The sequence below is a fragment of the Nicotiana sylvestris genome, chromosome 6 (genome assembly GCF_000393655.2).
Source record: "Nicotiana sylvestris chromosome 6, ASM39365v2, whole genome shotgun sequence".
In the NCBI taxonomy this organism is placed as follows: Eukaryota; Viridiplantae; Streptophyta; class Magnoliopsida; order Solanales; family Solanaceae; genus Nicotiana; species Nicotiana sylvestris.
The window spans coordinates 188,569,845-188,597,724 of record NC_091062.1 but is presented as its reverse complement, the minus strand read 5'-3'; the positions used below and the strand labels follow the sequence as shown (position 1 = coordinate 188,597,724).

Sequence of the window (27,880 nt, the reverse complement as noted above, 5' to 3'; positions counted from 1 at the left end):
ATGGCTAATCAGAATAGGTGATGAAACAACAATAATAATAATAAGCGCCGGTACAAACTTGATATTCACCTATGTATATCCTTAATTTCAAGCTTACTTTTGCTAATCTTCTTTGTCGGCCTTTGAAGAGGCGGATCCAAAAGGAGTTCAATTGAACTTACTGTTTTCAACTCTGAACTATCTATGCATAAGAAGAGGCTATGGGCGTTCAATTGGACTTATTGTTTTCAACTCAAACTATCTATGCATACTGAGCTGCCGCTATGTGCGGGGTTTGGGGAAGGACCTATTGTATGTAGTCTTACAATGCATTTTTGCAAGAGGCTATTTTCACGGTTCGAACACATGACCTCCAGGTCACATGATGAAGAAAAGGTTAAATATGTAATTTATACATGTAATAAGATTACATTCATTACTGACTATATCCTGGAATCGTAATGGAACTGTCGACTCTAGATCCTGGAAACGCAACAACAACAAACTCAATGTAATCCCATAACCTTGTAGAGATAGAGAGGCTATTTCCGATAAACCCTCGGCTGGAACAGTGGAAATCTTGGAAATGCCAAGAACAGATTTAACTTACCGGTTTGATGTTGGATTCGGCCCGCTAGGAACTGCATGCTCACTAGCTTCAAATTGTCTCTTAGTACCACTAGAAGAAGAAGATGATGAAGATCTACGAGGATTTGTGGGGATCTTTCTTGAGTTCAAGTTAATCGTAGCTGTAGCTGAAGAGGAATGATCATTGTTATCATGATCAGAAGAAGACTGAACAAAAATGAGGAAGAGGAAGAAAAGGGTGAAGAGGAAAATGAAAGAGTGAGAGTTAAATGTGGAGATTTCAGATTTTCTCAATGTTGCCATGCAATAATTAATCAATTGAAGACAGCAGAAAGGGAAGAGAGAGAGAGAGAAAACAAAAGACAGAAAGAAGGGGGACGAAGCTTTAGTTTGGAGAAATTAAAGTGGATGAAAGCCAGAAAAAGGAGAGATCTTATGGGATACACATTTGCTTAGAGAATTGAAGAACAAAAAAGAAACTATCCAACATGCAGGGATTATATATTGAAGGTGCAAGATTATGTTGAAATTGACTTTGGTGACCCTTCTTAATAAGCATTTATATCAATTATTAACTAAAGTGATCACCCTAATATATCTGCTAAATTACATTGAGTGTTTTACCTTTTGTACGTGAATTTTATAGTATTTGGTCGCCTAAAATGTAACTATTAGTAATCATCCATAATTAGTAAGATTAGTAACCTATTTACGTGGATTTTGCGACAAGATTTGTGTGGTCTATTTAGTCATTTGATTTCACTTATAAGAGAAAAAACGACTCATTGATTTAGGTATTAAATCAGAAGATGAGAAAGAAAACAAGCAAACCAACAGCTGTAGATCTGCTATTCAAATATTGACAATTAGTGTCTAAAATAGGAAAAGAAATTAAACCAACCAATAATGTTTTCCATGACAAAGATTTAGGACTCAGAAGTCAAAGGAAAAGACCATTGACAAGATTATTTATGCAAATAGAGGATTGTGAAACGCACCAAAAAATAAGGAATATTGTAATTAGCACTTAACAGTATAACACAGCTTCTCATCCTTTTTTTTGTGTAATAACATTATATTCATTAACCCCAAGTTGGTACTGGTATTTAAGAACAAAAAATGTACAGATTACAGGGGGTCTTGTATCTTATAAGGAATCTAAAAAATTACAAGTGATTCTGCATCCTCTATAGAAAAAACAATTCAGCTTAATTCTTTGTATGGAACCCGACACAATTGGTTTGGTTTGGTAATTGTAAAATCCGAACCAACCCGGCCTATGTATACCCATATCTATAGATATGCAAGTGAACCTGGATTTTACTGGCACTATTTGAATATCATGACCCACTAATCTTTATTTCAACAAATGCTAAATAATCTCTCGAGTCTAATCTTGGTGCCAACTTGACAAAAATATTTATCTTATACTTAGCCATTTTCCAGGCTATTTATTCTATATCCATAACAAAGTAAAACATGAGTAGATATATAATTGCCAATAGGCATAAAATAAATTCCAATACCCCGGGGTGGGGTGGCGGGGTTGCAGTAGACCTGTCTTAATCTAATTTGGTTGATGAGGTACAGATGAAAAAAATCTTAGTACTATTTTTAGGGCCTTTGCATGAAACCATAAAGCAAAATAATAATTGTACCTGTAGGATCGATATAAAGCTTTAGCACCTAGTTTTTGCTTTTTTCTTCTTTTCTTTTCTTTTCTTTGTGGGGACTAGAGAGGGGCATGGGGCCAATAATGCAGAAATAGACGTATATATTGGTCCCTATTTCATTTACTTTTTCAATTAATCATTTGGTATTCAATGACCCATGCACTGACCCAACTAATTCGAATTAACGTGGTATAGGCCTACTATGTGGGAAGAGGTAAAGCACTCCCTACTGAACATTATTCATTCTCAGGGCTCAAAGCCGAGGTCTCCAATTACGTGTATTGAAGGGCTCGAAACTGAGGTCTCCAATTACGTGTATTGAAGGAATTCCATCCTATCAGACCTCTTGGTACATTAATACCTAATTGAAACACTGATTTTGAGCTGCAGATTCTTTTTTTCTTTTCTTTTTCTGGATTTTTTGGAGCATCTTGATTCACATACGTTTCTTTCTCCTTAGTTCTGATCTTCAAAATTGAAACATGAAGCAACAAACATCTCAAGAGGAATTGAATAAAAGTAACATATGCTTTTTCTCTTTTGTACTGTCAAATCTTGCATGCCTGTATGACTGATAAGTATTGACTGAGCTAACTAAGCATGCATCATAAAAGTACCATCTGCCTTCATCTTCCATTCAAAGGCAGATTATCTTGTGGTCCTTTACTCCACAAAAAATTGATTATCGTTTATCTTGAGCACAATATATTGTTCAATGATTAGTCTCTAATATCAAGAAAAAAGAAACGAGACCAACTGCAATGCCACCCCATCAGAGACAATTTGAAACTAACTATATTACACCCCACCTGTTCTAAACTCAACTTAAACTAGATTCTTCGTAAAGTGAGCACATTTACAACAACAACAAACCCAATGTGATCCCACATAGTGGGAGGGCAGTGTGTACGCAGACCTTGCCCCTATCTCGTGGAGATAGAGAGGTTGTTTCCAATAGTGAACACATTTACAAATTTCAAAATCTATTTATTTTAAGATTTAGTACCACTCAAGAAATAGTTGAGGTGAATCCATGATTTGTATTTGATCGGCTCAATCTTTAAAATTCTTAGCACTAAACTCGCTATACTTCAGAATTTATGGGTTCATATACATATTTGTTGAAAGCAAACTGTATAACCCTGATAATTAGGTCTCCTAGGGAAAGTGAAAGTTCAAAGTGGGAAAAGGTTACTTTATGCAAAGTGAAACACTATGAAATAGTGTGAATTAATTAGTGTATAACAAGAATTTTCTTAGAGACTTATCGTGTAAAGGTGGTAGGACACAACAGAAAGGTTATCCTCTGAGATTACTTTTGCTTTTCTACCCACTCTTATTACCTACCCTGGTCTTGTCCTTGTCTCCAATGTTTGCATCCATTGGTTTCCATAATACTTTAGTGATTTGTGCAAAGTTGCAAACGTGCTAACAATTTTGTGATTTATGAGCTGAAGATTCTCTAGCTTCGGTTCTGGTCCTAGCCAAGAGTTCAAATACAGAGTGCAACTTCGAGCTTGACAAATATTGTAGATAACAGAACACTTCCAGTAATGCTCATACTCGTGATCTACGAAAAACTTTAGCACAGTTTGAGACAAAGTGGATAAGTAGCAACCAGAGATGCTACTGAAATCAAAATGATGAGACTATAATTATATATAGCAGAAGCTTCCGAACTAGTAGTATTTAAAGTGTGTGATCAAATGGAAAAACTTTTTCCCAGTAGCTTGACTCACTCGTTGAGAAAAGAACATGTAAAACAGATAAAGTTAATAGTGCTTTCATTGAGCACTGAGGCTCTGGAATTCTAAAAGCATTGATTAGCTTTCTTTTTAATTTGTGTTTCTTATATATAATGGTTTTCAGACAGCTAAATAAGTTGGGATTAATCTTGAATGAATTTGAAAGTAAATCTGCAGATGAGAGATAGAACAGTACCTTGTAGGACTTCCCTTCAACTATTGAGAAAAAAACTGAAGAATCCCAGCTACAGATCTCAGTAATACTGTATTCTTTGTCAATACATGTTTAAGATAATGCATCGGGAAAATTTTGTAGCAAACACAAAAAGGAGACTGGCCAGTGCCTAGTTCTTCCACCGCAGGGATTGTCTTATCCCAGTGTAAATAAGCCCCAATGATCTCCCTATCAAACAAACCAGAAAGAATGAGATTGCATCACTCACCTTAGCGATAACAGTTCTCACCAATGGCATTGCAATATCAGCCAATTCAAGGAAAAGACTGTAGTAGTATCTCCTGTAAAGGATAAGAAAACACAGGTTGGTAAGTTAATTTTCTTTTGGACAATGCCTCCACAGGCAAAGAAATTGGGACCTATAGAGAATTGGAACATATTCAGAAATATAACAAGATGACGAGACTAATAGTAACTAGCATCTGATTTAAAATATAAAAAAATAAGAGCAGTTTTCCCAAGTATTCCAGGAATAAGAATTTTGACCACAAACCGCAATTAATCATTCAATAGTTTCATATGCCACATCGACAGCACATGAAACCTCAATACCAATTAAAGACAGCTTGACAACCTCAATATTTGAAATCAACCATCTCATGATTCAACATTTAACAGTCTTAGGACTAACTTTTTTATATAAATTTGAACTGTATTTCATAATCAAAAACCACTAACTAATACAGTTGCCAACCACGAATTTTTATAAATTCCTCAATCATCAACACTATTCTGGATTCCATTTCTTCTTTTGTACACTAACCCCCGCATTTTTGTAAATAATTTCTTAATTTGTCAAAAATGCCCGAGCTTTTAAGGTACCATCAAATCCTTGGTTTAGAACTATACATCTTCACCTGAATGTCCAGAATTACAAAATGTAACTCTCAAGTAAAGAAGTTACGCATTTCCTATTCCTACAATTGAAATAATCTCAATCGAGTTAATTTTCAGTCTGAGTTTGATACTTTGTTTAGCGAGTCAAGAACTGGAAAACAAAAGCTTAATTCTTCTAACAGTTGAACTTTTATTCTTTTAAATGTTAAAAGTAAATGTCCTGTTCTAACATCCAGTCTCAAATAGCATGAGTAATGAACTAGAATACCATAAAACATTATCACTAAGAATCTTGCAAATAGCCGACGAAGACCCAGAGGGCTTCACAGTGGACATAAAAGAAGAAAAACAGTCAATGTGATATGGAGGAGGTATGAGCTGTGAAGGCCTCTACTTACCACCCAGTCAAAGCCCTTAGTTCCTTGGTCCGCTTAACAGGCACAGATATATGGTCGATCACAAGAACATTCAATTGACGTGACACTGGTCTAGAACTTATTACATTAAGCTTCTTCCACCAATTAATAGTTTGATCCTTGTCCTTGCTAGATTCCTCAACAAGTTGGTATTGAAATGTGCACAAGTCAAACCGATCTTCATACATGGAGACAACTACTTCCATGTTCTGATGCAACCACTGATTGAGAGCAACCTGTTAAAATGTTTTAAAATGTGACATTAATCTCAGCATCTTTATAGTACAAAGAGTATGTTCCTTCATTCACTGCTGGTGGCTTATGGTAGTATACTCCAAGCCATTTATTTTCTCACAAAGCAGTAAAGCGAAAAGCACAAAGAACTGATAAGGTCCATGCAACTTGAAGCAAAAAGCAAGAAGTGAAGCACATGCTTCTTTGAAGTGAAGCGCACAATTGTAATTATTCTCAAAAAGAGCAAATGTGACTGTGTGAAGACTGAAGACAAGTTCTATATAATGCAGAGAGCATTCGGTCTCATAGCATGAAGCATTGACTTATACATGAATGCAATAACCAAATATATGGTGCCATAAGCAAAAGTTAATACCTCGTTGCGTAACTTCTGAAGTGCTCTGGTTGACATTGTACATAAACTCAAACCAAGGTTGTTCATTTCATTTGACATGCTACTATCAACAGAAATAAGGCCCAAATACATACTTGCAATCCCATCTGCCAACATAATCACCAGATCCTCCAGTATAGAGACCCCATGCTCCATAAACAAGCTGTTATCATAAAGGTCATCCTTCCTGTCATATTCAGCATTACAGCACATTAAGGCATCTTTTTGGACAATTTTCTTTCTTAATCAGGACTGGTTCGAAACTCAGAAGGAACATCTAATTAAACCAATTAAGAGGAAAATGTAACATAGTAACACATTAGAAGTTCCAGTTCTATTTATGTGGAGCTACAGTTTACCGCCATAGATCTCCATGTGAAAAGCACTTCAAAGTCTGCACATGGTAAAATCAGCATTGTTGAGGCGCGCTTTAGCGCGCGTCAGTCCTGAAGCTAGGTATAGTGCAACATAGGCACTCCCCTTTCCAATACAGACACAAAGGCGGTAAGCGCCGGAAGATAGAACAAAACAAAAATATAGTTGACAAAGTAATATCTTAATTGTTACAAGAATGTTAGCAACATGTATGTTAATGATAAGGAATTGAAAATCACAAATTTAGAATAGGAAATTAGCCACTTAATTTTATGTGTTATTTTTATTTTTTGGTAACTGAAAAATCTGTTGTTTCCAACTTCGAAACTCGGTGCATATTAGGCCCGCCTCTCTACCTACTCCACGTAAATACCAAACTTGGTTCAGCCGCCAAGATTCAAACTCGTACTCATGATGTGCGACTACACGTATTTCAGTTGTACAGCCTTAGCCCTTGAACCAAAGATCTAAGGGCTCATCTAAAATAGAGAATTATCTAAGGAATTCTCACAAAAAGATAAAAGATGCAAATGGGTCAATGACTCCTCCAACAAACCAGAGATGTAAGAAGCTTTAAGGCTAACGGTAGCTCTTCAGTGACAAGAGAGATTCAAACTGCAAATGAAGAGTAGCTATTTTTACCATATCTAAGACCGTAAGGTACACAGCTTAAATTAAGACATGGAATAGTGTTTAGGACCAGGTAGCAGTTAGTGAACCAAAGAAATCAAAGCATTCTCAACCCTCTCAAGGACAATGGTTAATAAAAGAATACAGAGTGATAATAACACCCAGTTCTGCTAAGTACAAGATACATGAACAATGCAGAAATTATTGTTGATGTCAGGGTTAAAATACTACTTCATTTAATTAAAAAGAAGGTAAAGAAACAAAAGAACACATCCTAAAATCATAGTCATTCTAAATTCACACGACTGGAAGAAGTGATATTACCTGATAAAACCAAATCTAAGAAAACAAATCAGTTCTGCATACAGATCCTCCTTCCCTGACTTTTTTATATTCATCAGGACATTACCATGTCCATCTAACTTATCAATCACAATGGAGAGACATTCCTGACAATATATTGGAAGAAGAGATACCTAAGTAAGTCACAAGAATGTACTTAACAAGAAAAGGATATATTTTTCAGGTCATACCTTGTTGGTTTTGTTACTTTTTAGAAGCAGTTCCTCTTCCAGCCAAGTTACACATAAAGGCTGACATGAGTTCTTAATGACATCATTATAAATGGCCAAGAAATTTCCCTTGCTTAAGGTAGCAGCATTCGCGGAAATACAATCAACCTGTAAAAGTTGCAAAATCATAAGTGATGACAACGAAACCACCTGCTTGTGTAGACAAAAAGAAATGGAAAATAGTCAAAGTGAATAATCATGAGTACTCCCTGCTAAAACCCTACTACAAAATTAAAAAGTACACTCCCCTTGTGTAACGACCCGGCCGGTCGTTGTGTGTATTTGATCCCCGTTCCCCATTTGATACTCCTCTTGTGTGTATTTGTTGTTATGTGACTTGCGGGGATAGTTGGTTTGATTCCGGGAAGGTTTTGAAGTGAGTTGGAACACTTAGTTCCATTGTTGGAAGCTTAAGTACCTCCAGTATCACAAAAAAGTAATATTGACCACGGAAAAAATGACTTAGAAGTATTCTTAGAAAAGGTCAAATCCTGAACACAACCTTGAGGGATGCAAAGGCATGCATCAATGAAATGGTAGTGCACCAAATGCATCAATGAAATGGTATTTAACATTTTCCTTTATCTTCTATAAGTTTCATTAGTAATTACATTTAAACAGCCTTAATTACCTAATGTGTGATCAAAGAGAAATCTTCCATTCTAAAAAATCACCAACGTTCTATTCAAATTCACAGGGCAATAATAGAGACAGTGCCTGCCTCTTTCTTGAGTAACTGAAAAGATGCCCAAAGTAACCTCAACCTTGGACCCTCGGCAAGAGCATATAAATTTGAAGGCTGTCTTCTACGGTTTTGTTCGAATTCAACAGCTGCAGCACCAAAGTCCAATTCTTCTTTTGCAGAAGACAGAGAACTCAGGAGTTTTCCTTTCACTACATCCCAGGCAAATTTTGTGTTAATGTCATTGTCCTTTCTCCTGGCACAGCAAATAAAAGAAGAAATATCAGCAATAAAGAATGATACGTAAATTAAACCAAGTCAAAGAAAGTGAGCTACTAATACTACTTGCATCAGTAAAATGTTTCATCTAATACCGTTCTTACCTACCATAAGAGGAAGTCCCATCACTGTCCACATTTTTGCTTTGGATCTGTTCTCTAGTATTTGAAGGTATTACACCAGCTAGATATGTAAGAAAAATACTAGTCATCAGAAGCATTTGATCAATGGCAGGAACCAATTCAGAAGTTATTGCTGCATCAGCATTAACAAGAGAAGCGACGCTAAAACCCCTCTTCCAACTATGCATGTTTGGTCTGCTCTCCAGTTTTGTTAAGCTAGGAGTAATGAGCTTTGATATATTTGATGAAGGCAAGCGAGATACTCCACAATTTCCAAAGCAAAATCCCCTGAACCAAAAAATTGCAAGTATCAGACTACCACATAAAAAAAAATTCAAAAAGCTGGCTGTTGAACAATAAAAGAGGAGAGCATATTAAATCAAGAACAATTAAACAGCGTAAAGGGCACGTATCTTTGAGCATTCCCATCAAGTCTAACAACCAAAATACTAAGAGGATAAACAAGCTTCAAGCTTATAATAATGGTCAAATAAAACTGGAGTTATTGAAAGAGGAAATAAGACCTGTGTATCAACATAGCTAAGCTTTTAGACACAGAGAGCTGCTCTGAGAAATTTCCTTTGACCAGCAGCCTAGAACTTGATGGAAAGGCCACGAGTTCTGCCATCTATATTTTGCAGTCTTCCCAGTCAGAAGATCCTGTTGCTGGTTCGCATCCTACGAAAGGCCCAATCTGTCTCGGTTTCCCAAGCAACAGATACATAAAGCAAAAATAAATTTCATCGGTTGAGAATGTAAGAAAATTATGCTCTCCTACAATGCAAGAATAAAACCACAAATATGCATCCTAAGTGATCTACAGAAGCCATACATTTATACACATATATTCCATAAGAAAACATATTTGCTTTCTGTTTTCTGATAAGTACATATTTGCCTTTGTTTGTAATTGTATTAATACAGGGCTCATGGGATACTAACAAACTGTTTTACCATTTTTGTGCTCAGAAAGGCACCAGAGTCACTCCTGTACCCCTACTCCCATTCCCTCTCTTTGAAGAAAGAGGCAGCTAGTAGAGGTACGGGGATCGATAATTGTCACAAATGTCAATCTTACATGTTCTTATCAGAAAAAAGAAATGAGGAAGCCAGCTAGCTAGGTAACTCACTAAACTCAACATCCTGCATCAGAAATGACCTAAAATGCACCTTACAATACATGCACATTGTAACCAGACTACGGAAAGCTAGAACTGACACTTGAACCCTTCAAGCAAATTACAGTCTGCTCTTATCAGCATGACACAAAAGTATGACATAAGATACACAGGTGCACTTATCGAGGACCGCTAACACTGGTAATTCACAGAGTTCACTTACTGCATTCTGCTTGAATTATAACAAATAATTTTACAGATTTTTTAAATATATTTATACTCAAGTCCAAACTATTTTCCCACGGATTTAAAGGTGTTAGGCTCCTCCTCTATTGCACTATAGAGAGTTCAAATGCACAATGTTGCAGAATGCGGTTACAGTCGTGAAGCACATCAATAAGCTACGGTTCATTTACCGCCTCGTATTCATCAACTTACCTGTACACTTGCTTGAATTGATTGGTGCTTAGACATTTTAAGCAATTGAAAACTTGAAATTGAGAGTGAACAATGAAAAATGCATTACCTAGAAGTGTAAAGCTGTAAATGAACTTGGAATTGGAAACAACGACATAGATCGTAATTACATAGCTCCAGTACAATGAAAAGTAGCATTAATGGAGAAGTCAAAGGAGAAAATGATAGCGAAAAGCAGAATAAGGATGAGGATTTGTGGATGAGAAATGTGCGTACCTTGAGCTGGGGATAACCAACAGAATGACCCGACGAAGCACCAAAGGCCCACTCCCTAGGCAACGAACAACCACTCGAGGGTGAGCTATTTTCCCCTCTCTTTTTTTTCTTTTTTTTCTTTTTTTTTTGTTTTTTTTGTTCTTCGCCCAAAGTACTTTTCGAAATTAAAAGTATTACACACCTCATTAGTTCATTAGTGTTATAAATATATTATATTATGGATGTTCATTTAGTATTTCGTTGTAAATAATCTTCCTGAAGAAGCTTATTCATATGGGACTCCACCGTAAATATATTTATCTATTTAGTACTCTATTGTAAATAAGCTTCCTGAAGAAGTTTATCACTTCGGTACCCGGTTATGGATAAACATTATCCTAGGTAGAAGATTATCCATACCGGGTATAATAAGTTTATCCATTCAGTACTCCGTTATGGATAAACATTGCTCTCAGTAGAAGATTATTCATATCTCGTATAGTAGCAGCTTACACAACAACTTGCGTAGCAGCTTACACAGCAGCTTGTAGTAGCAGCTTGCGTAGCAGCTTACACAGCAACTTCCTTTCTTCTATAAATAGAAGAGATTTCAGTTCATTATGTACATCAGTTTGAAGTTGAATAATATATCAGTTTCTCTCTATACTTGTCTTTACTTTATAGTCTTTATTTTATAACACGTTATCAGCACGAGACTCTGCCATCTCGAGCAAATATTTTGAAAGTATTTGAGGTAAGAACTTTCTTTTCCTAAATAATGTCAAATCTTTCTAAACTTGAATTTGTAGCCCTGGATATATCGGGCAAAAGCTACATGTCTTGGGTGCTTGATGCTGAAATTCATCTTGATGCGATGGGTCTGGCAGACACCATCAAAGACAAAAATCAGGCATCAAACCAAGACCGTGCCAAAGCAATGATATTCCTACGCCATCACCTTGATGAGGGCCTGAAAATGGAATATCTTACTGTTAAAGATCCAGTCATACTGTGGAATAATTTGAAAGATAGATATGACCACCTGAAGATGGTCGTTCTTCCACAGGCACGTTATGATTGGACTCATCTAAGGCTACAAGATTTTAAATCTATCAGTGAGTATAATTCTGCTATGTTCAGAATTATTTCCCAATTGAAATTATGTGGTGATAATATTACTGATCATGATATGTTGGAGAAAACTTTCACCACTTTTCATGCCTCGAATATGCTCCTGCAGCAGCAATATCGAGAGATGGGATTCAAAAGGTATTCTGAACTTATCTCACATCTTCTTATAGCTGAGCAACATAATGGGCTATTAATGGAAAATCATGAAAGTCGATCTACTGGTTCTTGTCCATTCCCTGAAGTGAATGAGACGAACTTCCACCAGGCTAAACGTGGAAAAGGTCGTGGCCCCAGTCGGGGTCGGGGAAGAAACTCTAATCATGGTAATAATAATGCACCAAAGAACCCTCCTCGCCACCAGCAGTGGAAAAGGAAGGAACAAAAGCATGAAGCGGTGCAAGCACCAAATGCAGAAAATGCATGCTATAGATGTGGAGAAAAAGGGCACTAGTCACGTACCTGTCGTATGCCAAAGCACCTGGTTGAGCTTTATCAAGCCTCCCTAAAGAAGACAGAGAAAAATGCTGAAGCAAATTTTATTTCTGAAGATAATTTAGACTTCATGCATTTGGATGTAACTGATTACCTTGCACTCCCAGAAGGAGAAACAAGTCATGTAATCGGTGGTGAATCTGTAGAAATGTAAATATTTTAATTTTTGTTGTTTGTAATAGATACTATGATTATGTAATTGTTGTACGTAAAGAAAAAAAATTATGATTTGATAATGATGTTTACTATAATATATCTTATTTATGTCATTTTGAAGAATATGGATAATATTATTAGATCAACTTAAACTCTAGCAGAGTTTGCAAGAAATATACAACCACCAGAAGTAGTTATATTTCATATATCTCATTGTAATTATATTTTGTTAACCACCAGAAGTGGTATATGTCTATGATCACCAGAAGTAATAATTTAGGCTTTCTATGGTTACAATTGAAGATAAGCTACATAAATATTCTCTATATTAAATGCACGTCTCGATTTGCTCCTGAAGTAGTAAATATTTTAAAAGAGGTTGAGGCATCACAATTTGATGTGATTAATGCGCATTCAGATAATTATGTTCGATTTCCTGAAGGATGAGAACTTTGGATAATATTAATCCATTCCCTGAAGTGAATGTGACAATATTAATATTCGGGTAAATATGAACACGCTCTTGATGTGAATATATTACAATTCACCTTCAGAAGAGGTAATATAATTAAGAGAATATATACTCAATATTTCATATTTTAAATTTGCTCCTGAAGAAGTAACACAATTGAAATTGCCTCCTGAAGTAGGAAAATATTATGAAGAAGAGTTTTCTTATGCTTAAACAATTATTTTACATTGTTTATTTGATTGTGATTTTCTCTCATGATACAAGAAGTGTATGAGAAATATTTGATAGTACAAAATGTATCAACAACTCCTGAAGAGCTAACTGTTTGCCTAAAGGATACATGACACCAGTAGTGCCCGATAAATATTAGACTGTGGATAATTAATGAAGGCTCTCGAAGAGCTTATATACAAATATGTCATTTATATTATATGATTATGGTCAAAACATATGTTGTAGTAAACCTGAAGTTTACTAATACAAATGGCTATTATATTGAGACTACAAATGATTGGAAGATTGATAATCTTCATGTTTCCACAATCATAGGGGTAAAATAATATGTATGTGAGAAGTTACCTGTCTTATTCTTTAATTTGTACTATATCATGTATCACAGTAAACCAGAAGTTTACTAAAGCAAAAGTTTATGCCATAGTAAACCAGAAGTTTACTAAGAGATAACACATGACATGATAAACTTGAAGTTTTCATTTGCCATTTTTAAATGAGCTATTTGAGAATTCAGATAAGCATATACTAAAGAACTAGAAGATTCTTCAGGAATTCTCATGTGTTGCTTGTTCTCATAATGAATTGATTATACCAGCTAAAGTTGGGACTAAGACCCCTGATTCTGAAATATATAAAAGGTGAATATGGGCCCGTTCACCTATCATGTGAACCACTTATAGGTGCATATATGAGATGGTTACATGTGTAATTATTGTCAACCTGCAGTTTGGCATTTGGAATTGCTTTTCTCGATTAAGAGCATAATTTTCAGATTATGAAATCAAGACAGTTCATCTTGATAATGCTGGTTTATATCCAAGCTGGTTTAGCATTGAATACCTCCTATTAATGGCTAAACCATTGCTTATGAGAACAAAGCTTCATGTGTTGGTCTAAGATTTTCTAAATTGCATATAGCAGCACTTGTATGCATCAGATCAACAATATATGATAAGTCCTCCCTTCACAATTGGTTTAGGATCAGAAACCAAATATTTTTACTATCTTTTGTTGCGTGGTATATGATTAATTTCTCTACCATAATACACAAAGATATGTTTCCCAAAGATGATTGGGGATATATGTTAGTTTTTCTAACATTTGGGGGATGGAATAAACAGTTGAAAAATATGCTATATGAATCGAATTATCATGATCCTCACTTAGAAGATAATTCAAGTCGAATGCCAGAAGCATTTGCTGATCCAAAATTAAATATCATATTTCAGCTGCAAATGCTCCTATTAAAATTAAAGTCCCTGAAGGATAGAGTTTACTGTACGCATGAAGCGTGGTAGACCAATCGGTTCCAAAGGTAACAATCCTTGAAAAATAGTAGGAGCTAATGATCAAAATGATCATAATGAGGAGGAAATAAGCTCTAGAAGAGCCCACGACATAACATTTCATGAAACTCCCGAAAAAGTTCAGGTACCTGAAAATAAAGAAAGTGATGAGATCTCCACAAGTTATGTCGCTTCGGAACTGACAAAAAATGATCGTCGACGATATATTTAATACAATATAGTGCACAATATTGTAAAAGATTATGAGGATCAGACTAGCAGTCCGACACTTGAAGATGTCATACCATTTAGATACAAGTCTTCACCTATATGACTTATTTGACTAAATCTATATGAAGATCCTTGAAGGACGGCAAATGCCTGAAGCATATAATTCAAAGTCTTGAGAAATGTACTCGATCAAATTATAAAGATCTTTGTACGGTTTAAAGCAATTTGTGCGTGTGTGGTATAACCGCCTCAGTAAATATTTGCTGAAAGAAAGTTACATAAATTATGTTATTTGTCCATGTATTTTTATAAAGAAAATGTCATCAGAATTTGTTACACTTGTTGTTTATGTTGGTGACATAAATTGGAACTCCATAAGAGCTCCAAGAGGGTCTTAAAAATGCTTTTACATAGACAAAGTGTACCCATTAAGTACGCCAATGGATATTCAATCACTTGAATTGAATAAGGATCCGTTCCAACTTCTATAAGAGGATGAGGAGCTCCTTGGTCCTGAAATACTTTCTCTCGGTGTAGATGGTGCACTTATTTATCTTGCTAATGCTAACAAAAGTGGTGTAGATCGTATTGGTAATAAAGATGCAGGTTATTTATCTGATACTCACAAAGCTCAATTTCAAACCGGCAAGCAGAGAGTGCATATGATTGAGATCAGTGATTCATTCGAGAAACACGTGGGTTGGAATGTGATAAAAGACCCACAATATTATACGAAGACAATGTTTCATGCATAGCACTATTAAAGGGAGGATTTATAAAAGGAGATAGAACGAAGAACATTTCACCAGAATTATTCTACACACACGATCTTCAGAAAAGTGGTGACATTGATGTGCAACAAATCCGTTCAAGTGATAATCCAACAGATTTATTCATTAAATCTTTGCCAACTTCAACTTTTGAGAAGACGGTATATAAGATTGGAATGCAGAGACTCAAATATTTGAAACAAGATTTTCATTAGGGGGAGTAAAATATGCGATGCGCTCTTTTTCCCTTATTAAGGTTTTTTCCCATGGGGTTTTCCTTATAAGGTTTTTAATGAGGCACCTAGCAATGCGTATTACTAAATATGTGTACTCTTTTTCCTTCACTAGGATTTTTCCCACGTGGTTTTTCCTAGTAAGGTTTTAATGAGACACATTATATTTTAATGAACATCCAAGGGGGAGTGTTATAAATATATTATATTATGAATGTTCATTTAGTACTCCGTTGTAAATAATCTTCCTGAAGAAGCTTATCCATATAGGACTCTACCGTAAATATGTTTATCTATTTAGTACTCTATTGGAAATAAGCTTCCTGAAGAAGTTTATCACTTCGGTACCCGGTTATGGATAAACATTACTCTAGGTAGAAGATTATCCATACCGGGTATAATAAGTTTATCCATTCAGTACTCCGTTATGGATAAACATTGCTCTTAGTAGAAGATTATCCATATCTGGTATAGTAGCAGCTTACGCAGCTTACACAGCAACTTGCGTAGCAGCTTAGACAACAACTTGTAATAGCAGCTTATACAACAGCTTGTAGTAGCAGCTTGCGTATCAGCTTACACAGCAGCTTGCGTAACAGCTTACACAGCAACTTCCTTTCTTCTATAAATAGAAGAGATTTCAGTTCATTATGTACATCAGTTTGAAGTTGAATAATATATCAGTTTCTCTCTATACTTGTCTTTACTTTATAGTCTTTATTTTATAACAATTAGTCCCTTTTTACATGACACACTTTACTTTTTAATTTATTCAAAACAAATTATTTTTTTCTCTATTTAATAGGAAAGCCATCGCATTTTATCTATATCGTTTCGCATAGTCCGGACTCCGGAGCAACAAATCGTGTTTTATTAATTAATTTTATTAATCAATAAGGACGAAAATATAGCTCATTTTTGTAATAATAAGAGCATAATTAACTCTAGAAATTATCAAGGCATATATACGGTCAAACCTCTCTATAATAGTCTCATTTGTTCGCAATATTTTTGGATGTTATAGCGAAATGTTATTATAGAGAACATATATTATAGCGTAACATGAAAATTGGTTCCGAAAAAACTTCACTTTTATAGAGAAGAGTTGTTATATAGGGATGTTGTTATAGAGATGTCTCACTGAAGATCATTTTGCATAGTGCATGAGCAAATCTAACCGTTTTAAACACAAAAAATAAAATTAACGCAAATGTTACAAGTAAATAAAAATATGGCATGAGAAGTCTATTTTCACCGGATGATTATAATTTTGAATGTTCATCGACGAGTAAATTGTACTTCAATGGTTATATTGTAACGACGTGCATACATATAATTCGAATTTCGATCTTCATAAATAAAAAAAATAAAGGAATTTTCAAAAAGCATTATAGTTTAGTGGCTATTAACTTCCTATAGCTACCATATATACCTTTGATTCCTATAGCTAAGATTTTGTTGCAACCTGACTGTATTCGTTGTATTCGCGCTACTGTATTCATGAATACAATTGCGAAATACGCCTAATAAGTAGTGATTACGGGTGTTTAATAACGGAAAGGGATCAATTAACGTGTATCACTCCTAATTTCCAGTTGTTTAATTATGTATTCCATCTATTCACGCGAATGTATTTATAAACATAGTGAGGTAATACGCCTAAAAAATAGTGATTACGGGTGTTTAATAACGGAAAGCACAATATTGAAGTGTATTTAATTTCACTATATTGAATTTAGTTGTATTCAAAACAATAAAAAATCTTGAAATAAGGTGTATATCGTTCTATTCAATACGACTGTATACATTGTACTCAATTCACCGATATTCATTAGGCACTATTATACATTGTATTCAATTCACCATATTCAATTCGATTGTATTCAAACAATAAAAGATCATAAAAAATAGTAATATTCGGCTGTATTAAAAAATATAGACCTTAGGAATACATAAAATATAGGCAAAAAAATTAATGTATTTATATAAAAATATAATATCTTTGAGCGTATTTGTACAGAATACGATGTATTTGTATCATTGTATGTGGCTCAATAGCAAAGAAGATAAGAAATCTGTCCAAGCAGAATACTATATACATTGTGTTAAAGCTAAAATGGAGACGAATAAAAAATCCGGCCCTCAAATCTTCTCCGGAGTCTCTATTTCAGATTCCAAAGGCTCAATCTGTAGTCATGGCTAGATCCGTTCGCCTACTCTCTCTTCGCTTCAGATCTATTCTCTTTCCTTCAGAAAGTCCACCACCACCATAAAAGATGGCTGCTACGACGGTTGCATTGATGGATAAGAGAGAGAGATTTGAGGGAGAATAGAGAGTATTGAGAATCTTGATGAAAGAACATAACAAGCATATTTCACGCGTATGATATAAAATAAGTACCCATTTTGCTATAAAATAGAAAGGGTAGCTATAACTAATAATATTTTGAGCTTACTTTGGTTTATAATAAATAGGGTGTAATAGTTTGTCGTAGAAGGTAAAATTTCCTAAAGAAAAATTGGAGTTAGATGTTAGCAGTCAACAGGATTATAGGTTAATAGTAAAGACAAATGAGGAAACAGACATCTGGGGTGGTGGCGCAGTTGGCTAGCGCGTAGGTCTCATAGCATATCGAGTGATCCTGAGGTCGAGAGTTCGAGCCTCTCTCACCCCATTAATCTTTTGCTGTTTTGCAGTTTCTCCCATTTAAGGACCCTTCCCCGCTTCGAATAAACCCGAAGACCATTGCCTATTTGACCCGCGTATACGAAACCCGACCTTTTTGGATAGTTCCCCCTCCCAAAACCCTACGCTTAACTCATAAACCCTAAATCAATTTCCCACTTCCTCTCTGAAACCGTACAGTTCTTTTCCAGCAAACAAAAATGGTGAAGAAAAGCAAGAGTAAGCACAATTACTACTCTAATTCTATCAATATTCAAAAGTTTCTTTTGATTTTTGGTGTTGATTTTTTTTTTTTTTGGGTGTTGTAGAGAGTAAGAGCAACAGGGTATCACTGAAGAAGAAGTACAAGATTATAAGGAAAGTAAAAGAGCATCACAAGAAGAAATCCAAAGAGGCGAAAAAGTTGGGCCTTAATAAAAAGACTAAGGCAGAAAAGGACCCAGGAATCCCCAATGATTGGCCATTTAAGGAACAAGAGCTTAAGGCTCTTGAGGCTCGTCGTGCTCGTGCTCTTGAAGAATTGGAGCAGAAGAAAGCTTCCCGAAAAGAAAGGGTAATAATTTTTTTCTATTGATGTGTTTTAATTCCAAATAAAGTATAATATATATTGAGGATTCATATAGCTGACTTTAACTAGTTTGGAGTTGAGGCGTAGCTGTTGTTATTGTTGTAAGATAGTTTTGATGCGTTGCTTTACCAGATTATCTGTTATTGGAATGTTATCTTACAATTGAGAGACCGCGCAAGGGTTGCACTGGCTTGGGTATCATAAAAAAGAGATCTTTTTTGCTAAATTTTCAAAATTTTATTGATTGAGGCTTGTCACTTTAATCTTGCTTAACTTGAAATGTTGAATGGCCTTTGTGAGCTTGCATTTACTTGGTATCATAAAAAAAGATATTTTTGCTATATTTTCAAAGTTTGATTGATTAAAACTTGTCGCACTAATCATGCTCAACTTGAAATGTCGAATGGCCTGTGCGGAATCTATATTGGGGACTCAAATAGCTGACTCCAACTAATATGGAAGCATAGTTGTTGTTATCGTTGTAAGATGGTTTTGATGCTTTGCTTCTCCTGATCAATCAGATATTCTGTAATTGGAACATTGTCTTACTATTGAAAGGCTGTGAAAGGGTGCCTTGACTTGGGTATTCTAAAATAGAGATATTTTTGCTATGTTTTCAGAGTTTGATTGACTAATGCTTGACTTCTTGTCATGTAATCATGCTCCACTTGAAATGTTGAACTGCGTTTGTGTAAATCATACAAATAATTGTAGAATTCACTGATTTTCACAGGTTCTCTGCAAGAATAAATTGATTTAAAAATGCTTTACTCAATTAACACAATATCCTTGAAGTGGGTAAGAGACTGCATGGCCATGTTCATTTTATGGTGGGAAGAACTTGTCTTCCCTAGCGGATAGCTTTTCTTGCTGTCAGAGCTTTATCGTCCCACAGTTCTTTTTCTTCATGGTATTTGTGGCAGTTATTTAACTACCATGCATTGGCTTCCAGGCTAAGAAGAGAAAGCTAGGACTGATCGAGGATGATGATATGAATAAACCTCCCAACATGGCTTCGACAATGGAGGAACGAGGAAAGGGCGATTCAACTACTTTTGTTAAAATCCGTGGTATGTCAAAGCCTTCTATGCTTCGCATTGTCATGGGTCGGTTGTGGGAGGAAGTTTAGTGGGTTTGCTTTTCTTCTCTTTGGTATATTACACTTGCTTGTCTGATGCAGATAACTCGGAAAGAGCTTTCTACAAGGAGTTAGTCAAAGTGGTTGAAGCTTCTGATGTAATTTTGGAAGTGCTTGATGCCCGAGATCCTCTTGGTACTCGCTGTCTTGACATGGAAAAAATGGTGATGAGATCGGGACCTGAGAAACATCTCGTGCTACTCCTCAATAAAATTGGTATCCCTTTTCTCGTTTAATTTATAGTAGCATTATCATGTATCCGCTTTAACTTTCATTTTATGGAGAATTAGATGAAAGCTACCCATGTGTCTGTGCTATTCTAAGTAAAAGGTGGTCAGCTCTGTGGTTCTTGTTTGACCAGTGAATGAGTGACCAGTGACTTATAGAAGCAAAAAAGAAGTGGAATGATTTTTTCCGTGATACAAGTATATGTTTGGATAAATTTGTATATATATACCTTGCTAAAAAAAATGTACTATATATTTACACCTCTGTTTCTTCTTTTTAATATATGTCAGCAGACCTTCTCCAGGGGGGGCTTTGATTATGCAATATTTTGATAGCAAGCTTCAATTAGTTTATGCACTATCTAATATGATGGTTTGAAAAGTTACTCCTTACATTTCATAGGGATGACATTATTTACTTTTTGACTTTGTAATCAGATCTTGTCCCTCGGGAAGCCGCAGAAAAGTGGCTAAAGTATCTGCGAGAGGAACTACCAACTGTTGCTTCAAGTGTAGCACCCAAGAGCAGAAGTCAAATTTGGGCTGGAAGTCTTCCTCAAGGGCTGGAAAACCTACCAATCTTTTGCAGACAAGTGATTGTCTTGGAGCTGAGCCTCTCATAAAGTTGCTAAAGAATTACTCACGGAGCCATGAGGTATTTTCAGCATCATTTTCTTTGTTGGGTTCTCACCTATTTATCTTGCTGCTCAGCTCTGGAATACGCCTTAACTTTAACTTCTATATTTTGTGTACTGTGTCTACTCATGCTTCTTATTTGGTTGCATGTGCAAACTCAGCTACGTTTGTTCTCACCTGGTTTTCAATGTAATCAAGTTGAGTCATTGTTCAACCTACAGCAACCCTCGTCCTTTATGTAGAGAGACATCTGGCAATGCCAAGCTCACAGTTGTGGAATTTAAATTGCTGGTTTTGTTACAGTTGCAATAGGTCTGGGGTTTGCAATGACTTGTACGTCTATGTAGGGATAAATATGAGATGTAGAGAACCTAATTTGCCTGAAAAGACAATTGTTGCAGCATTGGAATTAATTGGGACCGAATAGAGCAGAATTGAAATAAAGGATTCATATAGCCGGCTCTAACTAGTTTGGAGTAGAAGCATAGTTGATTGATTGAGATTGATTGTACAACTCTGCTTGCCTCTTGGGACCACAAAGTTCCATGGGGACATCAGATAGATGCTCTCTGATTCTAGTAGATAACCCTGGATAAAATTCAAAGCTTGAAGAAGCTTCAACTCTTTAACTGTCTCTCCATCCTCCCCTTCACCTGGATATCTTTCGACACTCTTGTCTCTCACTGGCTCAATCTGTCCAATCATGAACAGTAACTTGCTTTTAGGTCAGTATCTAACTTGCACTTATCATAGCGTTTCAACCTCGAAAATCCGTCATGGTGTGCAGCACCTATAATGGTTTGGTGCCGCCACCAAATGACTGTCTTAACTCTTTTTAGTGCACTTTGAGTAATTTTTTCCATAATGCCTATGGCATCCTTTTCTCGATGAATTTCTTGGCTTTCTGGGTGTTTGGGGAAAAAAGAAGGGAGTAATAAATGAAAATAAGGAAATTTAGCGTACTGCATTGGACTTTGGTGTATGGGACATGAACTACCAACCTGTCTTTAGTCAATGCTAATGTAATTTTAATTGCATTTTTTGCTTTAGTTATGCTGGTTCTATGCTAATGGTAAGTCTTTCTGCAGATTAAAAAATCAATCACTGTTGGTATCATTGGTCTGCCAAATGTTGGTAAAAGTAGTCTGATTAATAGCTTGAAGAGATCTCACGTAGTCAATGTTGGTGCTACACCTGGATTAACTAGATCCATGCAAGAGGTCCAGTTAGACAAGAATGTTAAGTTGTTGGACTGCCCTGGGATTGTGATGCTTAGGTCATCATCACAGAATGATGCAGCTATTGCTCTTCGAAATTGCAAGAGGATAGAGAAGTTAGATGCCCCAGTTGGTCCTGGTAACTGGATTTGGTTTTAGCATCTTGAAATAACTTTTATGTTCTATTTCAATTAGTATATCAATGTGGCTGACTTTGCTAGTACTGTGGTTTGTGCAGTAAAGGAGATTCTTAAACTATGTCCGGCCAGGATGTTGGTAACTATATACAAGGTTCCTAGCTTTGATTCAGTCGATGACTTTCTTCAGAAAGTCGCTACTGTTAGGGGTAAGCTGAAAAAGGGTGGAGTTGTTGACATCGATTCTGCAGCAAGGATTGTGCTGCATGACTGGAATGAGGGTATGTGTGATAACTGCTAGTTTTCCTCCAGGAAAGATTTGAATTTGAAATAAATGCATATTTATGCATATGCTAGTAGTTTGATGTCTCCTTGACAAATTTCAGGGAAAATACCATACTACCATGCCCCCGTCTAGGAATGAGGGGGAGCATTCAGAGGTAAAGATAGTTTCAGAACTTGGAAAAGAGTTCAATGTGGAAGAAGCTTATGGAAGTGAATCCTCGATTATTGGAAGCCTGAAATCAGTCAATGATTATCACCCAGTTGAAGTTCCATCTAATCACCCTGTTCAACTTTGACGAGACCGTGCTAGAGGTGTGTGATTTGCTTCAAGATTGTTTTCTTTTTTAATCAGTCCTTTTATGCATTCTTCTTAACATCCTGTTGATTCTGTAACTGATGTTCACTTGCTCTGCAAATTGAAATGTTGCCTACAGTGCTCATTATGCACTAATAGCACTGTAATATTGTTGATTCCTGAACTAACAAATGGGATTTGATCGAATGGAATACATCACTTGTTATGAATTTAGATCAGAAGCTGCATAATTAAGTTATAGAACTTCTTGTCATTGTTTAATTATCTTCAGGTTTCTGTTATTCAAGAATTTAGGTCTGTTCAAAAACCTTTTTTTTAAGTCTTTCAATATAAGAGCACCTATAAGTAAAAAAGAAAACAAGAGAGGGGCTTCTCTTGAATCCAAGTTTGTTCAAATTATCCTCTGCCTCACCCATGTCTGAACAAGTCGTGACATCTATTAACAATGCATTTTTAAACTGCAGGACAATTTGGAGCAGCCAGTGACTCGGAGTGCTAATGCAACGGACAACCTTGTTAATGAAGACAGAGATGAGGCGATGGACGCAGGAGAAGATGATGTAGGCCAGACAAGTGGCAAGAGTGCTAGTAGCAGACAAAATGAGAAGTTATATGCTGAGGAAGGCATGTTAAATAACAAACTTAGAAAAGCTGAGAAGAAAAGGATGAGGAAAGATAAAGCCTCTACTACCAGTGATATGATGGATGATGATTATGACTTTAAAGTAGATTATTTCAGTAAGGAATCAATCATGGATAATGCTAAAGATGATGTGATAACTGGTGAAAGTAAGAAAAACAGATTTGAGATACCATCTGGATTGGGAGTGAGTTGGATAATGAATGAAGAGCTGCCGCAATGAAATATCGTTTTTGGCGGTGGACAGAATTCCTCGGTACTTGTACTGGTGGAAGATATTGGTGCGTTATAGAACTCGAGGTGCGCCTAAGCTGGCTCGACCTCTACGTTTTTGGAAAAAAGAAAATTGTTGTTTTTTATAAGATCTCATGGTGGAAAGTTATTTGCCTTGTAAATTTTTTATTTGAGATTAAAATTTTCCTGTTAACTACATAAATTAAGGCAATTTTAATTTAGGTAAACTTGTCCTGTAGATATGTATTTTGTTTCTCTGCTAAACAAATTTTATCACTTGGCAAACCAAAAAAGGAAAAAGGAGTCATGAAACTCTAATCATTACATAGTTGCAGAAGGGAACAGTTAGCTTAGATGAGAAAACGTACTTAATTTAGATGCATCTTTGCTTGAAAAGATCATTGCCGAATAGTACGTTCGTTTGATATGGACTGAAAATACGCAAAATCAGGAATCCAAGAATACAGTAAATTAGCACAATCCGTGCGTGATTGTAGTATTAAGTCTTCGTAAATATCTAAAAAAACAAGTCTTTTAATTAAGAATTTAGCTTCTAGACAATGTAAAAGAAAAAATATTTGTGCGTAATTGTTGTATTAAGTCTTCGTAAATATCTAAAAAACAAGCCTTTTAATTAAGAATTTAGCTTCTATATGATGACAGTGTAAAAAAGAAAATATTTGTAAGCTGTGTCAGCTAGCACCTAAGGGTGTGACTTAGTGGTCAATGAAGTGAGTGAGACCTTGAAGTCTTTGGTTCAAATCCCAGCGAAGACAAAACACACTAGGTGATGTCTTTCCATGTGTCCAAGCCATGAAGATCTTTGATGCTAGACAGTTGATGAATTATTTGATGAAGTTGCAAATTTTTCATAGCCACTTCATACCGGACTTTTGTAGCCACTTTTTAGAGGAGTTCTATATTCAAAGAGCAAGAATTGCATACCAACTAATAGTTTTTATTTGATAAAGAAAACAAAATTAAACTTTAAGCATATTTTATTCCTAATCATGCATCTTGAAAATCATGTCGCATTCAAAATCTTTAAGATCTTGAGTAGTTAAATATTGTTATTGAACAAGTGTAATTTCTGGTAAGAAATATCTGTCTTCCTAGCACACGGATTGTCATGGAAAAGAAATGACCATTCAAATCATGCAAATTAATGTATGACCTATTATTATCTTGCAACATCTGAAGTTATTGAGGTGAAAGATAGGCAGTTCCTACTGCTTGAGGAATTAGCAATTTGCTTTTCTTTTTTACAATCATCCGAAGCACTTAACACTTTTGTTGTAAGAAGAGTTACATTAGCCCCACCAACATTGTCAATGAATTGTTGTACCTCATCCGACACTTCTGCTATTACAACTGCTGCATTTTGATTTGGATGAACCTCACCAGCCCCACCAACATGCTAGACTTCACCTGCTGCATTTTCACCTACAAATTGCCCATTTCCAATTTCAACGTTTTCTAATCCAACACCAAACCCTTCATTATTTCCACCAAGTCCAATCAAATTACCATAGTTCCATAAGCCTATTAAGATCATGATGATTGTCTTGGCCATTGATAATTTCAAGATTGTTAATACCATCAAGATTATCAAGGTCTACACAATCAAAATTGTTAACACCATCAAGATAGTTAACACCCAAATTGTTTGGCAAGAAAATTTCTTCAGATTTTGGAGGTATTTCCTCATTTAAGAGGTGAAGAAAATCTAGAAGTATTTCTTGGTTTAGTTTTTTTTTTTAATTGTATATCAAGAGCATGTGGAGGAGGAGCAACTTCATCCATTTTGGAAGAAAGAGAATCCCAAGCTTTAGATAATATGAACACTAAGATTGAGCCATCTTACATCCATCTTCATCATTCACCGGCAACATGCAACCTCCCACTAATAGAGGTATATGATAACTCTTGCAATATTTTAAGAAATATTTAAGGTTAATGTAATATTTTTCAAATTCTCATCGCCTAATAATGTCAATTTTTACCATTGAGTAGAATATAAAAAATAATTATATATATTGGGATAGTGCAAACTTATTTTAAATTAAAAAGTTAATCTTTAATTTAAAATATGGTGGAAAGGTATTTGCCTTGTAATTTTTTTTATTTGAGATCACAATTTTCCTGTTAACTACATAAAATTAAGGCAATTATATTTTAAGTAAACTTTTCCTGGAAATATATATATTTTGTTTTTTTTTGCTAAACAAATTTTATCACTTGGGAAATCAATAAAGGGAAAAGGAGTCATGAAACTCTACACTATTAAATAGTTGCAGAAGGGAACAATTAGCTTAGATGAGAAAAAGTACTTGATTAAGATGTAAGCATGTACGAAGTGCATCTTGCTTGATGTATTGGATGAGAACTAAAGTAAAGCCAATGTATAATCACTTCCAAAAATACTTGGCATTTATATTAGGGGTGGTAAATGAGCGGGTTGAGCTGAATTTGGGCAGGGTGATAATTTGAACCCAAATCCATCCAACTCGCCCAGAGATTAATGGGTTGAGCTACAAATATTTTAGCTCATGGGTTTATCTGGGCTGAGCCCAAGTTAACCCATTATAGCCCATTGTGACCCATTAAGCATCCCAAATACAATCAATGAAACTCACCCAAAGGCCAAAACAAACAAATCTCAACCCAACTTATTTAGAAATTTACTTAGTTGCCCCAATTTTACCTTTTTTTTTTTTGTGTTTTCAATTTTTTATTTTTTTGTTTTTCTGCACCACCCACCCACCCCTATCCCCCCAAACCCACTAAAATTTTTTTTACTTTTTTTTTGTATTATTAATTTTCTATTTTTATTTTTGTTTTTCTACACCACCCACCCACCCTACCCCTATCCCCGTGCGCGCTAACCCCCTCAATTTTTTTCTTTACTTTTTTTTTGTATTTTTAATTTTCTATTTTTTTTTAATTTTTCAGCATCACCCCCCCCCTGCGCTAACCCCCTCAATTTTTTCTTTATTTTTTTTGTATTTTTAATTTTTAATTTTTTTATTTTTCTGCACCACCCACTCACCCTACCCTCATACCCCCCTTCAATTTTTTTTTATATTTTTAATTCTCTATTTTCTATTTTTTCGTTTTTCTGCACCACCCACCCCAATCATCCCACCTCCACCCGCAAAATATTTTTTAAGTTACACATATTAAGGTAAAAGGCCTTTTTTATGTAAGATGAACATGATTCTAAAACATGGGTCAAGTTGAGCGGTTTGGGCTATGACCCATTGTTTAGCCTATCTTGACCCATCCCATCTTAGCCCAAGTACACTTTGGGTTGGGATGGACAATGACCCATTTATTGACCTAACACATCTTGACCCGCTCAAATTTAGCCCAACCCACCCATTTGCCACCCCTACAAGAAATGCACTAGAAGAGAAAGCTTTAAACAACAAGATGTCTTTCCACAAATTACATCGAATATGCAATTTGTAATCCAAAATACACAAGAAATAAAAGGTCCAACGAATCTAAAAAAGGACTATTATGTCCCTGCAAAAGCTCTAAGAGTTGATGTAAGTACAAAAGGGGCTACTTATTTGGCAGAGTTCGACTTGTGACAGTCAAACCTTATTATTTCATCACTATCTTTCCATATTTGACAAAAATGCATACAATATAATCAACAACGACAACAACAACAACATTCAACCTGCATTCATTGTCTTTTAGCTCTTTATTTATTTCTTTCTTTTTCTGTGCTATGCATAACCATACCAAGTGATAACTGGAGTCTACAAGCTCCAAATTACCAGTTTACATACAACAACACTAAGAGCTAAATTATCAAGAATAAATAACATAATCCATAAGGAAAAGGTTCTCCAAAAGCGCTCAACTTTCCAAACAAGCAATCAACGCAATAAGATCTACTCCAAAATCACCTACTCGGTTGAAAATCATAGCTTTTATAGCTACTTTATAAAATCTTAAGTAATCAATTGAAATCCTAACTTTAAAGGGGGGAAAAAAGAAACTTTTTTCCCGAGCTCAATTCAAAACCCTATGACCTATTTTCTTGTACGATCAAAACTAGGTGATCCATCAATATAAATGTAGATAAGGAAGGCGAGACTACAAAGAGAGATGGAGAAAGAGAGAATGTTGCGATCCTAGCGAAGACAATTGAATTTGATCAGAAACAACACCGTATATCAACGGAATGTAAAAGGATGATTAATTGATTATTATTCACAAACAATAG

The 27,880-nt window shown here is 35.4% G+C and overlaps 1 protein-coding gene, 1 non-coding gene and 1 pseudogene across 4 annotated transcripts; 2 read left to right on the top strand and 1 right to left on the bottom strand.

Annotated features, from left to right (window-relative positions):
* Positions 1-4,163: 4,163 nt before the first annotated feature.
* LOC104222535 (uncharacterized) lies at positions 4,164-10,661 on the bottom strand. 3 transcript variants are annotated; one of them, XM_009773773.2, is made up of 9 exons: positions 10,573-10,661; positions 9,286-9,455; positions 8,744-9,049; positions 8,400-8,616; positions 7,640-7,786; positions 7,431-7,555; positions 6,084-6,288; positions 5,456-5,709; positions 4,164-4,501 (listed from the first exon to the last, which is right to left on the bottom strand). In XM_009773773.2, exons 2-9 carry the CDS (start codon positions 9,387-9,389, stop codon positions 4,330-4,332), a joined length of 1,530 nt encoding a protein of 509 aa, XP_009772075.1. In that variant the 5' UTR covers positions 9,390-9,455; positions 10,573-10,661; the 3' UTR covers positions 4,164-4,329. The 3 variants fall into 3 exon arrangements, with proteins under 3 accessions (XP_009772075.1, XP_009772074.1, XP_009772076.1); XM_009773772.2 differs by lacking the exon at positions 10,573-10,661 and adding an exon at positions 10,406-10,566; XM_009773774.2 differs by lacking the exon at positions 10,573-10,661 and adding an exon at positions 10,318-10,400.
* Positions 10,662-18,145: 7,484 nt separating this feature from the next.
* Positions 18,146-18,231, top strand: TRNAM-CAU (transfer RNA methionine (anticodon CAU)). The gene is given in 2 exon segments: positions 18,146-18,183; positions 18,196-18,231. It is a non-coding gene; the product is annotated as a tRNA-Met (tRNA).
* A 73-nt stretch (positions 18,232-18,304) lies between these two features.
* On the top strand, positions 18,305-23,867 carry LOC104222536 (guanine nucleotide-binding protein-like NSN1; annotated as a pseudogene).
* The last annotated feature ends 4,013 nt before the right edge of the window (positions 23,868-27,880 follow it).

What these genes read in the sequence shown, in the direction of transcription:
- LOC104222535 (XM_009773773.2), bottom strand. Translation starts at nt 9,389, where the DNA reads ATGGCAGAACTCGTGGCCTTTCCATCAAGTTCTAGGCTGCTGGTCAAA. An exon ending in TTCAGTTACTCAAGAAAGAG is followed by an intron (nt 7,787 to 8,399) that starts GCAGGCACTGTC and finishes CAACTTTTACAG; the next exon opens with GTTGATTGTATTTCCGCGAA. An exon ending in CTTAGATTTGGTTTTATCAG is followed by an intron (nt 6,289 to 7,430) that starts GTAATATCACTT and finishes TGAATATGACAG; the next exon opens with GAAGGATGACCTTTATGATA.